Source organism: Phoca vitulina, unplaced genomic scaffold (assembly GCF_004348235.1).
Source record: "Phoca vitulina isolate PV1807 unplaced genomic scaffold, GSC_HSeal_1.0 scaffold22, whole genome shotgun sequence".
NCBI classification, from domain to species: Eukaryota; Metazoa; Chordata; class Mammalia; order Carnivora; family Phocidae; genus Phoca; species Phoca vitulina.
Window position 1 is genome coordinate 2,596,402 of NW_022589725.1, and position 12,141 is coordinate 2,608,542.

General features: G+C 55.9%; 1 protein-coding gene across 2 annotated transcripts in view; it reads left to right on the plus strand.

Moving 5' to 3' along the window:
• The window catches only part of RIMS4 (regulating synaptic membrane exocytosis 4), a 60,735-nt gene extending 48,863 nt beyond the window's left edge, over nucleotides 1-11,872 (plus strand). For both annotated transcript variants that reach the window (XM_032419428.1, XM_032419429.1), the window contains exons 3-6: nucleotides 3,671-3,783; nucleotides 4,069-4,170; nucleotides 4,778-4,917; nucleotides 7,353-11,872. In XM_032419428.1, coding sequence (XP_032275319.1) covers nucleotides 3,671-3,783; nucleotides 4,069-4,170; nucleotides 4,778-4,917; nucleotides 7,353-7,571 — 574 coding nt within the window. In that variant the 3' untranslated portion in view covers nucleotides 7,572-11,872. The remainder of the gene's footprint in view (nucleotides 1-3,670; nucleotides 3,784-4,068; nucleotides 4,171-4,777; nucleotides 4,918-7,352) is intronic.
• The last annotated feature ends 269 nt before the right edge of the window (nucleotides 11,873-12,141 follow it).

Genomic DNA, 12,141 nt, shown 5'->3' on the forward strand with positions numbered 1-12,141 from the left:
TTTTTCTTTTTAAAGAGAGGAGGTGGGGTTGGGGAGGGGCAGAGGGAGAGGATCTTAAGCAGGCTGCACGCCCAGCGCGGGGCTCACGGCCCTGAGATCATGACCTGAGCCGAAATCAAGAGTCAGATGCTTCACCGGCCGAGCCCCCCGGGCGCCGTCATAACAATTTTTAGGTGTGTCGGTTGGGTGGCATTAAGTACAGTCCTACCGTGCAACCATCACCACCATCCACCTCCAGAACTCTTCATCTTGTTAAAGTGAACTCTGTCCCCATAAAACATGAACTCTTCATTCTCCCTTCCCCCCCGGGGCCCCGGGCAACCATCCTTCTGTCTGAATTTGACTGCTCGAATACCTCATGTCAGTGGAATCACCTAGTATTTATCCTTTTGTGACTGGCTTATTTTGTTTAGCATGACATCTTCAAGACTCATCCCCGTTTGTAAAATGTGTCACAACTTCTTTTCCTTGTTCAGGCTGAATAATATTCCATTTTATGTATAGACTGTTCATCCACTGGTGGGCACTTGGGGTTGTCTCCACCTCCTGGCTATTGCAAATGATGCTTCTGTGAACATGGGTGTACAAATGTGTCTCAGACACCCTGCCTTCAATTTCCTTGGCATACTCCCAGAAGTGGAATTGCTGGATCATATGGTAATTCTATTTTTAATTTTTTGAGGAACTGCCATCCTGTTTTACATAGCGGCTGTACCATTTTACATTCCCACCAACAGTGCAAAGGATTCCAATTTCTCCACATCCTTGCCAACACTTGTTATTTTGTTTTCTTAATTTTATTTTGTTTTTGGTAGTAGCCATTTCAATGGGTATGAGATGGTGTCTTGTGAGCCCTGGCAGGTTTTTTTTTTTCTTTTCTTTTTCTGTAATGGCAGCGCCTGACTTCAGCTTTGATTGCTTGAGGCATTCATTTCAAAGAGGCAAACACATTTGTCAGCGACACAAAGAGCGGGGCCACCTCCTCCACAGTTGAGGCTCTTTTGTTTTAGAGATCTTGATTGATTTTCGATAGCTGACCGTTTAGGCCACTTGTCTTTTCTCTTCCCGTGCTTTAAATTTCCACTCTTATGTTTTAAATTCACCAATAAAGAGTGAGCCCTGAACCCCTAGGCCTCCACCCTTGACCCCAATAAAAGCAGAACCCCTGGTCTGTGCTCTCTCTCGTGCCCCCCTTCCCACGACCTCGCTGTGTAGCCCCAGGTGTGCTGTGCAATTTCCCAGGTCTTGTAGGTAATAAGCCTTTATTTCTTTAAAGTTTCCTGATGATTGTTGCTGAGGGGCATCTTGCAATCATAGTAAGAACCACAAGGGTGGGTCCAGTCCTGACATTGGTTTGGAGAGGGGAGATGTCTGTGGCAAGCGCACGGTGGCCCAGGTGAGTGCCCCAGGCATTTCTGGCCTTTGGCATTACTGTCATTGGCTGAGGCTGGCACAAAACGGATGGCGTGGGGGTTAGGCCTGGAAGGGGCCTGTATCCCTTCAGCTCACATCGGCCACACTTGCTTACAAGGCTAGGAGACAGACTAAGCTGTCTCTCCAGGAGGAAGAGATGAGCAGAGCATTCCCCACACTCAGAAAAGCATACCGGACTTCCAGGAGCCCACCTGCATACTGGGACCAGTCCTGGACAAGGGGAGGGTATTGTATGCCATGGCAGCCGCCTGAAAGGTGTCTTCCACAGGCAGACCTAGGTTCAAATCCTGCCTCTCCACCCTATCACTGTGTGACCATAGGCAAGTGGCTTTCCCCCGCTGAACCCCAGTGTCCTTGATGTTAGCTAAATAAAATCATGCCCGTTTCCCTAGAGCCACTGCAGGAGTCACACCAGACGGTATGGCTCATGAGGACAGGACTTGAATAAGCCCTGGAGCCCCGAGGGTGCTGGCACATTGTAAGCCCTTGGGACTGAGGTACCCAGCCTAAAGTAGGTGGGCCGGGGACTGCGTGTGTCTTGTTATATTGTCCTCTTTAGTCATTTCTTCAGGAGCAACACGTTTCCCCAGCAAAATGGTCGGTTCTTGTGTACAGGGTCTTGTCCCTTGGGAAAGGCAGACCAGTGGTTCAAAGCAGGAGGGGACGGGACACATGTGTGGAGTGGATCCCCACACCCCACCTTCCTTGGAAGCTCTTCCTGCTCCTTCAAGGCTGAGATCCTAGCAGGTTTCCAAAGAGGGGGGCTTTGGTGGGGGGGGATGCTCTCAGGCAGCGAACCAAGCATACTGTGCCCTCGAGGCCCCAAGGCGGTTTCCTCCTCCTGCTCAGAGACCTCCCTGGCTGCTGCCGGGCAACCTGGCACACAGTAGGCACTTGTTAAAAGTCCAGTAGTGTTCGTGGGACCTGCCCAGGTGGAAAGTCACCAGGGATGGGCATTGGGAGTGTTGTATTCAAGTGCTGACTGCCCTGGGAGCTCTGTGGCTTTAGGCGGAGTAGGACCTGGGCCTCCTCATCTGAACAGTGGTGATAAATGTGAAGAACCAACCTCCTGGGATTGGAGCGAGGGTCAGATGAGGAAGTGGGCTGCCGGTGCTTTGCTCCTAAAGATAACAATACTCATCTCATTTAATACAACAGACCTAGGAAATGGGAACATTATTATTCCCATTTCAGAGATGAGAGACAAAAACTAACTCAAAATTGGCTGAAGCAAAATAATAATAATTTGTAATAATAATAGTTGTTATTGACTTATGGAACCAAAAAAGAGATGATGTATCTTGCTTCAGGTAGAACTTGATCCAGGATCTTATGCAAGGCCACCTGTCTGATGGCTTCCGGATGGCAGCGAGATGGCTCCAGTCTTCTGTCTGAGGTTCAAGTCTGGTGGGAAAAGAGAGCTTCTCACTCCCCGCAGTTCACACGAAGCTTCTAACCAGATTCCTGTGGGCTGAATTGGGCCACGCGCAGATCTCTGAGCCAGCACTGGCCAAGGGGAGGAATGTGCTGATCGGCCAGGCTGAGCTCATACCCAGACCCTGAAGCCTGCTGTGCTCTGCTCCATGGGAATCAGTGCCTTGGGGAGGGGGCTCTTCAAAGCAGGTTTGAGGTCTCATCCCAATGGAAAGGGCAGTGGCCTTTGGGCAGCCCCGTAGCAGCAACAAATGCAGGCCTCTGAGGTCGAGCCACTGGTCCTATGCATCTCAAACGGTCAGGTGCAAACAAGTCTGCGGGGGCTCTTGTTAAAAGGCAGACTCCGATTCAGCAGGTAGGGGTGGAGTGCGGTGCAGTTTTGTTCCTAATTAGCTCCTGGGAGATGCTGCTGGTCTCTGGACCACACAACCAGTGTCGTGGCACTAAGCCACGGGAACCGGGCACTGACAAGCGTCATCTCCCAGGCTTCTTACCACCACCCCAAGAGGCAGGTACCATCAGACCCATTTACAGGTGGAACCTGAGGCTTGGTGAGGAGAGCGAGGGGATGGTACAAGACACAAAAGCTAAGCCCTAGAATTTTGGAGTCGAAGTGGAGATGTTAGGGCCATGAACATAGAAGGAAGGAGGGAGACACAGGACAGAGGTCTGCCTGAGGCTGGGTGATGGATGTGGACAGAATCCCCGGGGACTGAGGGGAGCTCTGGAGGTGACTGCCTGAGTCATCAGAGTCCTCAGTCAGCGCCGGGGAACATTTGGTTTTGTCTCCTCTTTCTTGCAGCCTTAACTACGGGGGAGTTTGCCTGGCGTCAGATGCGCAGTTCAGCGACTTCCTCGGCAGCATGGGGCCAGCGCAGTTTGTGGGCCGCCAGACCCTGGCCACCACGCCGATGGGTGAGTGCCCCAAGATCTGTTTCGGGGGTGGGGTGCCACATGCCCTGTGTCTTTCTCCTTGCCCCCTCTACCTTGGCTGCATCCACTGAGCACCCAGCTTAGAGCCCTGTCCGCACCCGCCAAGCCCTCAGCAGAGCCTGGGCACTCATGTTGGAATTATTTCTGGTCTTGTGTTGGGCTGGGAGCAGGGGAAGGGGGTGTCATCTCTAAGTAGAGAGGAGGGGCTGAGCCCTTGGGCGAGCTTATGAGCCACTTCCCAGTCCCTTTGCTTGGGGTCTCTTGCAGGGGATGTGGAGATCGGCTTGCAGGAGCGGAATGGCCAGCTCGAAGTGGACATCATCCAGGCTCGGGGACTGACAGCCAAGCCAGGCTCCAAGACACTGCCAGGTGTGGGGACTGCCCTTCCTTCTCCAAGGCAAGGGTGGACGTCGGGGAGGAGGTCCTGAAGGGTATCTGGGTCTAGAAGAGAGAAAATCGGGCCCAACTACAGGGGGACCCCTTTGTCCCAATTCTAGTGACTCACACGGGACTAGTGGTTTAGGGTTTGTTCTGGGGACGCTCTTGAGATTGTCAGTTGACTTTATTGGTCTTCCCGACTGGTTTGAGCTTCTGGAGGACAGAAGCTTTCCTGTGTATGGCTATACCCCCATACGTGGGTGCTTGGCACACCCAGGCTGACCGAATGTGTCCGTGATGACTGTGGGAGCTGGGGAAGAGGTGAGCAAATCAGGGACGGAGAGAGGAAAGAGGTAAGAGCAGAGTGAGCAAAGGCAGGGAGGAGGCAGGCCAGCCCCCCCGAGGGGGTGGAGTAGGCCCCGCCCAATGCTGGCTGCACCCCATCATCCGTATCTACCACCCCTGCGGCTGCCCCCCCAAAACCCCAGAGGGGGGCAGTCTGACCCTCAGCAGGGGGTGGGCAGCCTCGCTCTGCTGTGCCGTGTGCCCACCATTTGAGGGCCCCGTTGGAAGTCACCCTGCTGGCCTCTGTCCTCAGCGGCCTACATCAAGGCCTACCTGCTGGAGAACGGCGTCTGCATTGCCAAGAAGAAGACCAAAGTCGCTCGCAAGTCGCTGGACCCGCTGTATAACCAGGTGCTGCTGTTTCCTGAGAGTCCCCAGGGCAAAGTCCTGCAGGTGAGGGGGTGGTGTGTGCAGTTCCTGAGGGAGAGGGGAGGTCTCCGGAGGGCCTCCGCTGGAGGAAGTAGAGCACCGTGGTCGATCTGAGCTCTGCGGTACGACTTGGAACAGGTTCCTTTCTGAGCCTCAGCACCTTCATCTGTAAGAAGGGGTTGCTCGTGTTACCTCCAGGGAAGGTCTGCAGTAGCTGCTGCCATTGTTCTTGTTGTTATCCACCGTGGACGCAGCCATTCTGGAAGCCCGGGGCTTGGCCTGGAGCACAGAGATCATCGACTGGGAGGCGTTGAGGATCCAGAGAGGCGTGTGGTCCCCTGGCCCTTAGGAGGGTCCTCAGGGTGACTCACACGTGGAGCTGGGAATAGCCGCCCATCGTGGGCGTTGGCAGGGCCAGGTCGGATGCCTGCAGGAGCCGCGTGCCCGCCGTCTGAGAGCCGCCACTCGGGCACTCTAGCTGGTGCCTCCGGGTCTTGCTTCTAACCAGGGCAGGCAAAGCGAGTGAGGGCAGGCCCTGAGCATTGCAAGTGGTCAGCACAGCGGGACTTTCTCCAAACGGGGAAGCCCAGGCGTGTCCAGGGCAGACTTTTTCAACCTGAGGGTTAAGACCCATCCGTGTGCTGTGAAATCAGTTTAGCGATTCTCAACAAGTTGTTTGCTTGTTTAATGGAATGGAAAGAAAACATTTGTCATTCTTAGGCAAGTCGTAGTTGGTGAGGCACTTGCTTCCACTGGGAATCCCACGTACTCGCTGTATAAGGCTGTAAAGGTCTTACTGTGCATCCCTGTCCAAAAGCTTGGAAAAAGTCTTCCAGCCTAGAGGCATGCAGATACAGTGTAAAACCCCAGAAGGCCATCTAGGGGCCACATCTGGTCCACCAGAGGAAGGTTGTGCCTTCTGGCCTGAGCATCTTCGGAGAAGCTCCAGAGAACGGCCCTGTCTGGGATGTGGAGGGGGGGGCGACAGACATCTGAATGGGGTCCTGGCCGCTGAGCTCTCTGACTGACGTCCGAGTGGGACAGACCCACCAGCACCATGCGTGAGCCCCGAACACCAGCTGGAGTGTGTGTGACGGCTGCCGTACCCAGGCACCACCGATTGGGTAGCTTCCACAATAGAAATTTATTTCTCATGGTTGTGGAGCTAGAAGCCCAAGATCACGGTATTTAGTTTCTTCGAAGACCTCTCTCTTTGGCCTGCAAACGGCTACCTTCTCACTGTGGGTCCTCGCATGGTCTTTTTGTTCTGCCCACATGCACCCCTGTGGTCTCTCCGTGTGTCCTAATCTCTTATAACTCCAGTGGGATTGGATTAGGGTCACCCTAATGGCCTCATTTGAATCTAAGGCCCTGTCTCCAAATTACAGTCACATTCTGAGGGCTAGGGCTTCAACATGAGTTTTGGGGGAACACAGGTGAGCCCATAACCCCGGTTTAAAATGAATCCATCCATGCACTAGAGATGGACTTTGATTAGCTGCCCAGGGAGCCCTGAAGACTGGTCAGGTGAGCCACCTCGGGCGAATGATTTAACTTCTCCCAGACTCCGTTGAAACAACAGAAACGGGAGCATTTTGTAGGGTTGTTGGGAAGATCGACTCTAAGGCCAGCGTCGCCTTGCGGCAGTTTCTGATGCAGTGTGTGGTAGCGTGGGCTCCTGCTGTTCTCTCCCCCGGGTACTGGAGGAGCTGCCGAGAGTTTACGGGGAGCTTTCACATCCACTCCTTTGATCCTTACCCGCGAGGTAAACTGGGGATAACTTCATTTAGAAACAAGAACTCGGAGACCCCAGGAGGTTAGATGCCTTGCCCACACCACCAGGCCAGGACTGGGATTGGAACCCACGTGTGTCTGACCCCAGAAGCTGTGTGTGCACACCGACAGGCTCTACGGAATGACTGAGCCAGCCCACCTTCACAGAGGGGACGGAGTTAGAACCTGAGCCACAGGAGAGCACACGAGGGTCCTGCAGCCACAGGAACCCCCCAACTGGCTGCCCCAAGAGAGAGTGTTGGCCACACAACAGGGAAGGCACTGCAGAAAGGAGTCTGTTGGAAACAAGGAAGGGCGTCTATCAGCCACTTTTAAAACTTTGTTTCACGTGAGGGGTTTCCAAGGATCTGGAAGCGGAGGGCCTGGTGGGGGTGGGGCTGGGGGGACCAGGCAGGGGACTCACCATGGAGGGCCAGCCCGCAAGGCTTGGCGTCGGAGACAGAGGAGGGTGTGGAGGGAGGAACGGAGAGGGCTGGATGGGAGGCAGGAAGCCAGCGGGCTCGGCGAGCAAGAGCCAGGAAAATCGGGTCAGGCTCGAGCCATTCTAAGGCGGTGGCCGCCCCAGGACTCAGAAATGCAGCGGGCATGGGGGTGACCTGGGGTCTGGTTCTGGGCCTGTGAGCGGCACTGGCATGATCTGACTCGCAGTGTCTCTTGCCCCACAGGTGATCGTGTGGGGGAACTATGGGCGGATGGAGCGGAAGCAGTTCATGGGTGTGGCCCGTGTGCTGCTGGAGGAGTTGGACTTGACCACCCTAGCCGTGGGCTGGTACAAGCTCTTCCCCACCTCCTCCATGGTGGACCCAGCTGCGGGCCCCCTGCTCCGGCAGGCGTCCCAGTTGTCCCTTGAGAGCACCGTGGGGCCCTGTGGTGAGCGATCTTAGGGCCGGGGTTGAGGGGGGGCTCCCCGACAAGGCCTGGAGAACGCCCAGCCCCAACCTGGGACCCCAGGCCCAGGGGCACATTGAATACAGGAGGACGGGGTTCTCCCCCACAGCGGGGAAGCAGAACGGGGAAACCTGCCCCCCAGGGCCCCTCCTCACCCTCTCTTTGCCTCCTACCCCCTGAGACCTTCCCTCTCCCAACGGGATTGGCTGCACTTTTGACTTGGCCGGTTCTTGACCTGGTGGATGTGGCTGCAATCCGGAGAAAGGAAAGACTGAGGTGGCAGAGCAAACCATCCTGCTGTCCCAGACACTGTCCAACTGCTCCCCCTTTTTTGCCTCCTCGGAAGCTCGCTGCCCGGAGCCAAGTCCAGAACCCAGCGGCCATCTCCATGGTGCCAATTACCAGCAAGTGTCTTTCCTGCGGCACCGGGTTCAGGCAGCTACTCCTGCCCCAAAGCCGATGGGGCAGCTTTGCAAGGATCCGGAGCCAGCTCCGGGGGGCCCAGAGCCTCCCACTTGAAGAGGAGCTCGGCCTCCCTCCGCCTGCCCGTGGAAGGAGCTTTGCCGCAGCCTGTCTGAGTCCATCTGTCTGTCCCTTCCTGCCTGCCCCTCTTCCAGTGGCTCTAGGAATTGGGGTCCAGCAGGGACCAAAGGAAAGGAGGTGGTGCCCTGGGCCTGGCACAGACCCCCAGGGTGCCCTGCTCCATAGGATTGCAACAAGCTAGTTTGGAAATGGTGGACTGGAAAGAACTGGGTCGTCTGCGTTTTGGTGGAGGAGCTGCGGGACCCTGATTTTTGAGAACCCCAAGTCCAGAGAGCTCACCATCTCTGAATTTTGGGGACGCTGGATTGGAGAGGGAGTCTGAGTAAAGTTGGGATTGGGACTGGTGGTGCCAAGGCAAGGGTTTCTCAAATAGGAGAATCCCTCCTCGTTGGATGAGGTCAGAGGTCTTCTTGTCCACCCCTCTGCCTCCAGGCTAGGGGTCTGGGGAGGTAACAGAGCTTCCCTATTTTAGTCTTTTTAAACAAACCATCCTGTACTAAGGGCAGAACCCACTGCCCCGGCTTCAACTACCTTGGCTCATGAGTGTAAGAATCGGGAGATTCCTTCTCAAGCAGGCCTGGGTAGCTGCCTTCCTGGCCCGGCCCTCCCCGAGGCCTACGGAAGCCCTTTTGCATGCTGGGAGGACACAGGCTGGCCCCTCTTTGTAGAAGCACATTTCTGCCACCTCCCCCTGGGAGGCACCCAGCAGCCCACCACCCCTCATTACCCAGTCCCTGCTGTGTAGGGCGTAGTCCAGGTTAGCTGGGTAGAGTTAGTGTTCCAGGCCCTGGGGCCTGTTCTTAGCTTGCATATAGTCCTTACAGAGCTCCAGGACGGGGTGGAGAGGAGACAGCCATCTCCCCACTGGTCTGGGTCTGGGCCTGGAGCCTGGGTCATGGGAGGCCAGCCCTTCTTCCTCTTCCCTCCCCCCACCCCCAGGGTTGGAGCTGGAGCTGCCCCTTATACTCAGATGTTCTGATGTATTATCCTTGGTTCCGGATTTATTTGTGAAGCACTCCTGAGGGTTGTGGGCCTCGGTGGAGAGGCCTGGGCTCCATCAGACGACGTCTTCCACCATGGGATGCCCAGCTGTGTTTAGTCCCGCCTCGTCCTTGGCCTCACTCTAGGCTGTTGACCAGGTGATTTCTTCCACCTGGAACCCCTTCCCGCCTCTCCCTTCCCTCCCCTCCCCTCTACCTGTTTAAGCCCTGGGGAGCCTTTAATGTTCTGGATGAGTTATATCGCCTCCAAGGAGCTTCCCATGCTGCACTGGGAAGGGGAGACCGAGATGCCCCTTTCTTTTATCGATGAGCTCTCCTGAGCTTCCTGGGATTGTGCTGGGTGGAATCCCAAGGCTGGGGCAGGAGGCAGCAGGGCTCTGGATGGCCTCCAGTCTGAGGCCCAGAATCAGCCCCTCCCCTGTTTGTTTTTTTTAACCAGTGTGATTTCTCTGCTGTTCGTTTATTACTCACCATTTGGAATATTTTGAGCCAGGAGAGCGCCTTCTCTCTCCAGCCGTCACTGCTCTGGTTGTTCAGAGGTAGCTTTTCAAAGACGGGGCAGAGCCTGGCTGTCCCAAACAGAGGGAGAGAGGGCTCGGTGCACCCCCCCACACCTGGCCCGAGCCTACCCTCTGGTGTCTGCACAGCCTTTATAAAGAGAGAGAGCGCGCTCCAAAGCAATAACAACATCCTGGGGGTGGTCACCGAGGGCCCCCCTCAATGACTTTCTTGTTTGTTCTGTGAAATCTCAGTTCACCTCCTGGTGGGGTGGGGTGGGGGCTGGAGCCCTGTTTCTTTGTATAATTGTTGTGAGCACGTGCCCTGCTTCCAAGGGGCTCTGACCATTTGGTGCGGGAACCACTATCTGGCCTCACCAAGAGAGGGGGGTTTGGGGAGGGGGTGACTGTTCTCAGTATTAGCTTTGGGGAACCTTCAAGCCCAGCCTGTCCCTACTGCTGCCTGATTGATCCTTTGCCCACTCACACTCCATCTGGAGAGGAGCAGAGACAGGGAATTGTAGAGATTTGGGAGCCGGGAGCTGGGGTCTACAGGGGCTGATTCTTTTTTCAATCACTGGGCCAAAAGTCACATGCAAGGGTACTGTGGGAGGAAGTCTCCATTTCCCTTCGCCAGAATCCGCTTTTCATACAGATGGGAAAGGGCCTTTGGGACCATTAGTGAAGTCCATTTTATAGATGAGGACCGAGGCCTGGCAAGGCCTGCCTCTGGGATCACCTGTGAATTCAATGGCACCCCCCAGCCTGGGCCTCCTCCCACCCAAGGCTGAGCTGGAGCCAGAGCAGGACCAGATGGGGCCACCATTTCCCACAATACTTCCTCCTCCCTTCTCTCTATAGAGCCTCCCAGCGGCCCAGAAAAGACGGGCAAATTGTAGCCCATCTGAGAGGTGAGGCAATTAAAGCCCATAATCAGGAAGTGACTTGCCCAAGACCCCTCAGCAAATGATCAATGGGGACAGAACAGGGGCTCTGTCCTGCTTCCCTCCTTCTTAGGACCGGAAGCCACTGCCCAGGCATGTCTGCCATGATAAGTGTTTGTGGCCTCTAAGCCCTGGGCCACCCAGCCCTGCTTGGTTCCATCTCCGAGGGCCCGGGTTTGAGGGAGAGAATTGCCATAGAGACTAAGCTCTCCTGGGGTCTGGCCCAGCTGACTGAGGGTGCACAGGATTTGGTCTAGGCCTCAATGTCTGTCTGGGTAGGGGCTCCCGCTGAGGGAGAGGTCATAACCCCCTAGGACCAACTTGAGGGAGGTGAGAAGCACCACTTCCTGCCTGGGGCTGTGTGAGAGTGAGGTGGCCGTGGTACACCTCATCTTAAGCCTCACAAAACCTTCACATGTAACCACATCTGACCTTCCTGTAGTGCTTTTCAGACTTCTGCTTTCAAAGTGCTTTTACACCAAGTACACCCTCCCAAGAGCCCCTGGGCAGTAGAAGGGGCCAGCATTATCAGCCCCACTTTAACGAGGAGGGAGCTGAGGCCCCGGGAGGGAAGGCACCTGCTAACGTCCCACTGTGGGGTCATGGCTGAGGCGGGACTAGAACTCAGTTCTCCAGCAGTTGAGAGCTGTATGAGGAGGTGAGGCAGATCGTTTAGGGGGTGGTTACACACTTTACAAGCTGATTCACCATCTGGTTCCTTAAACCAGGAGCTCCTGGGCACCTTCAGTGTTCAGAGGTGGCGCTGAGCCCCCCGCCCTTTGGAGCACAGCTGTCGCGTCAGGCAAGGCCACCTGCATTTATTTATTGAGCAGCAGCTCTGTGCCAGGCCCAGGGGACCGAGCCCCCTCCCGTTCCCCGTAACGATCCCCTCGGCTCTCTGGGAGGGCCCCTTGTCTGCATAGCAGCACCTTAGAGTGGACGGAAAGCGGCCATGTCCACGAGCTCATCTGACTCACACCCTGGGTGGGGGGAGGCCGACTGTGCCCATCGTACCCCTAGCTTCTGTGAGGGCGAAGTGGAGACTCGAACCCGGGGCCTCAGGCATCACATCTGGAACCCTTTCACTCTATGGCCGCCTCCTGAGGGGGTAGCAGGGAGGCCGGGCCCCGGGTCCTCGGGCTGGGGGCCTTTCCATCCACCCACTTTTCCCTCACTCCCTCTCCGGGAGCAGGAGCTGCTCGGGACTTTGGGGAGGGAGGGTTTCCGGGGCCCCTGGGTTGGCGTGGGTCACGTTGCATTGTGTTCATGACCATGTAGCTCATGTTGAAAATTAAAGTTTTTGGCTTTTCTAACCTGGCTCGCTCCGCTTTGTGCTGAGAGTTCTGTCTGGGAAGCCAAGGGTAGGTGGGGTCTGAAGGAGCTGAGTGCTGCGTGATGCCAGTATGCCCACCACGGGCACCTTAGGGGCCAGGGCATGTAACCCTTCTAGAGATGCATGGGGGTGGGGGGTGTGGGGGGCAGGATTCCAGGTGAACCCAGTCATATTACAGAGGTGGAAACTGAAGCCCAGGTAGGGATGACATTCCCCAAGGTCACATGATGGGCAGTTCCCAGACGAGG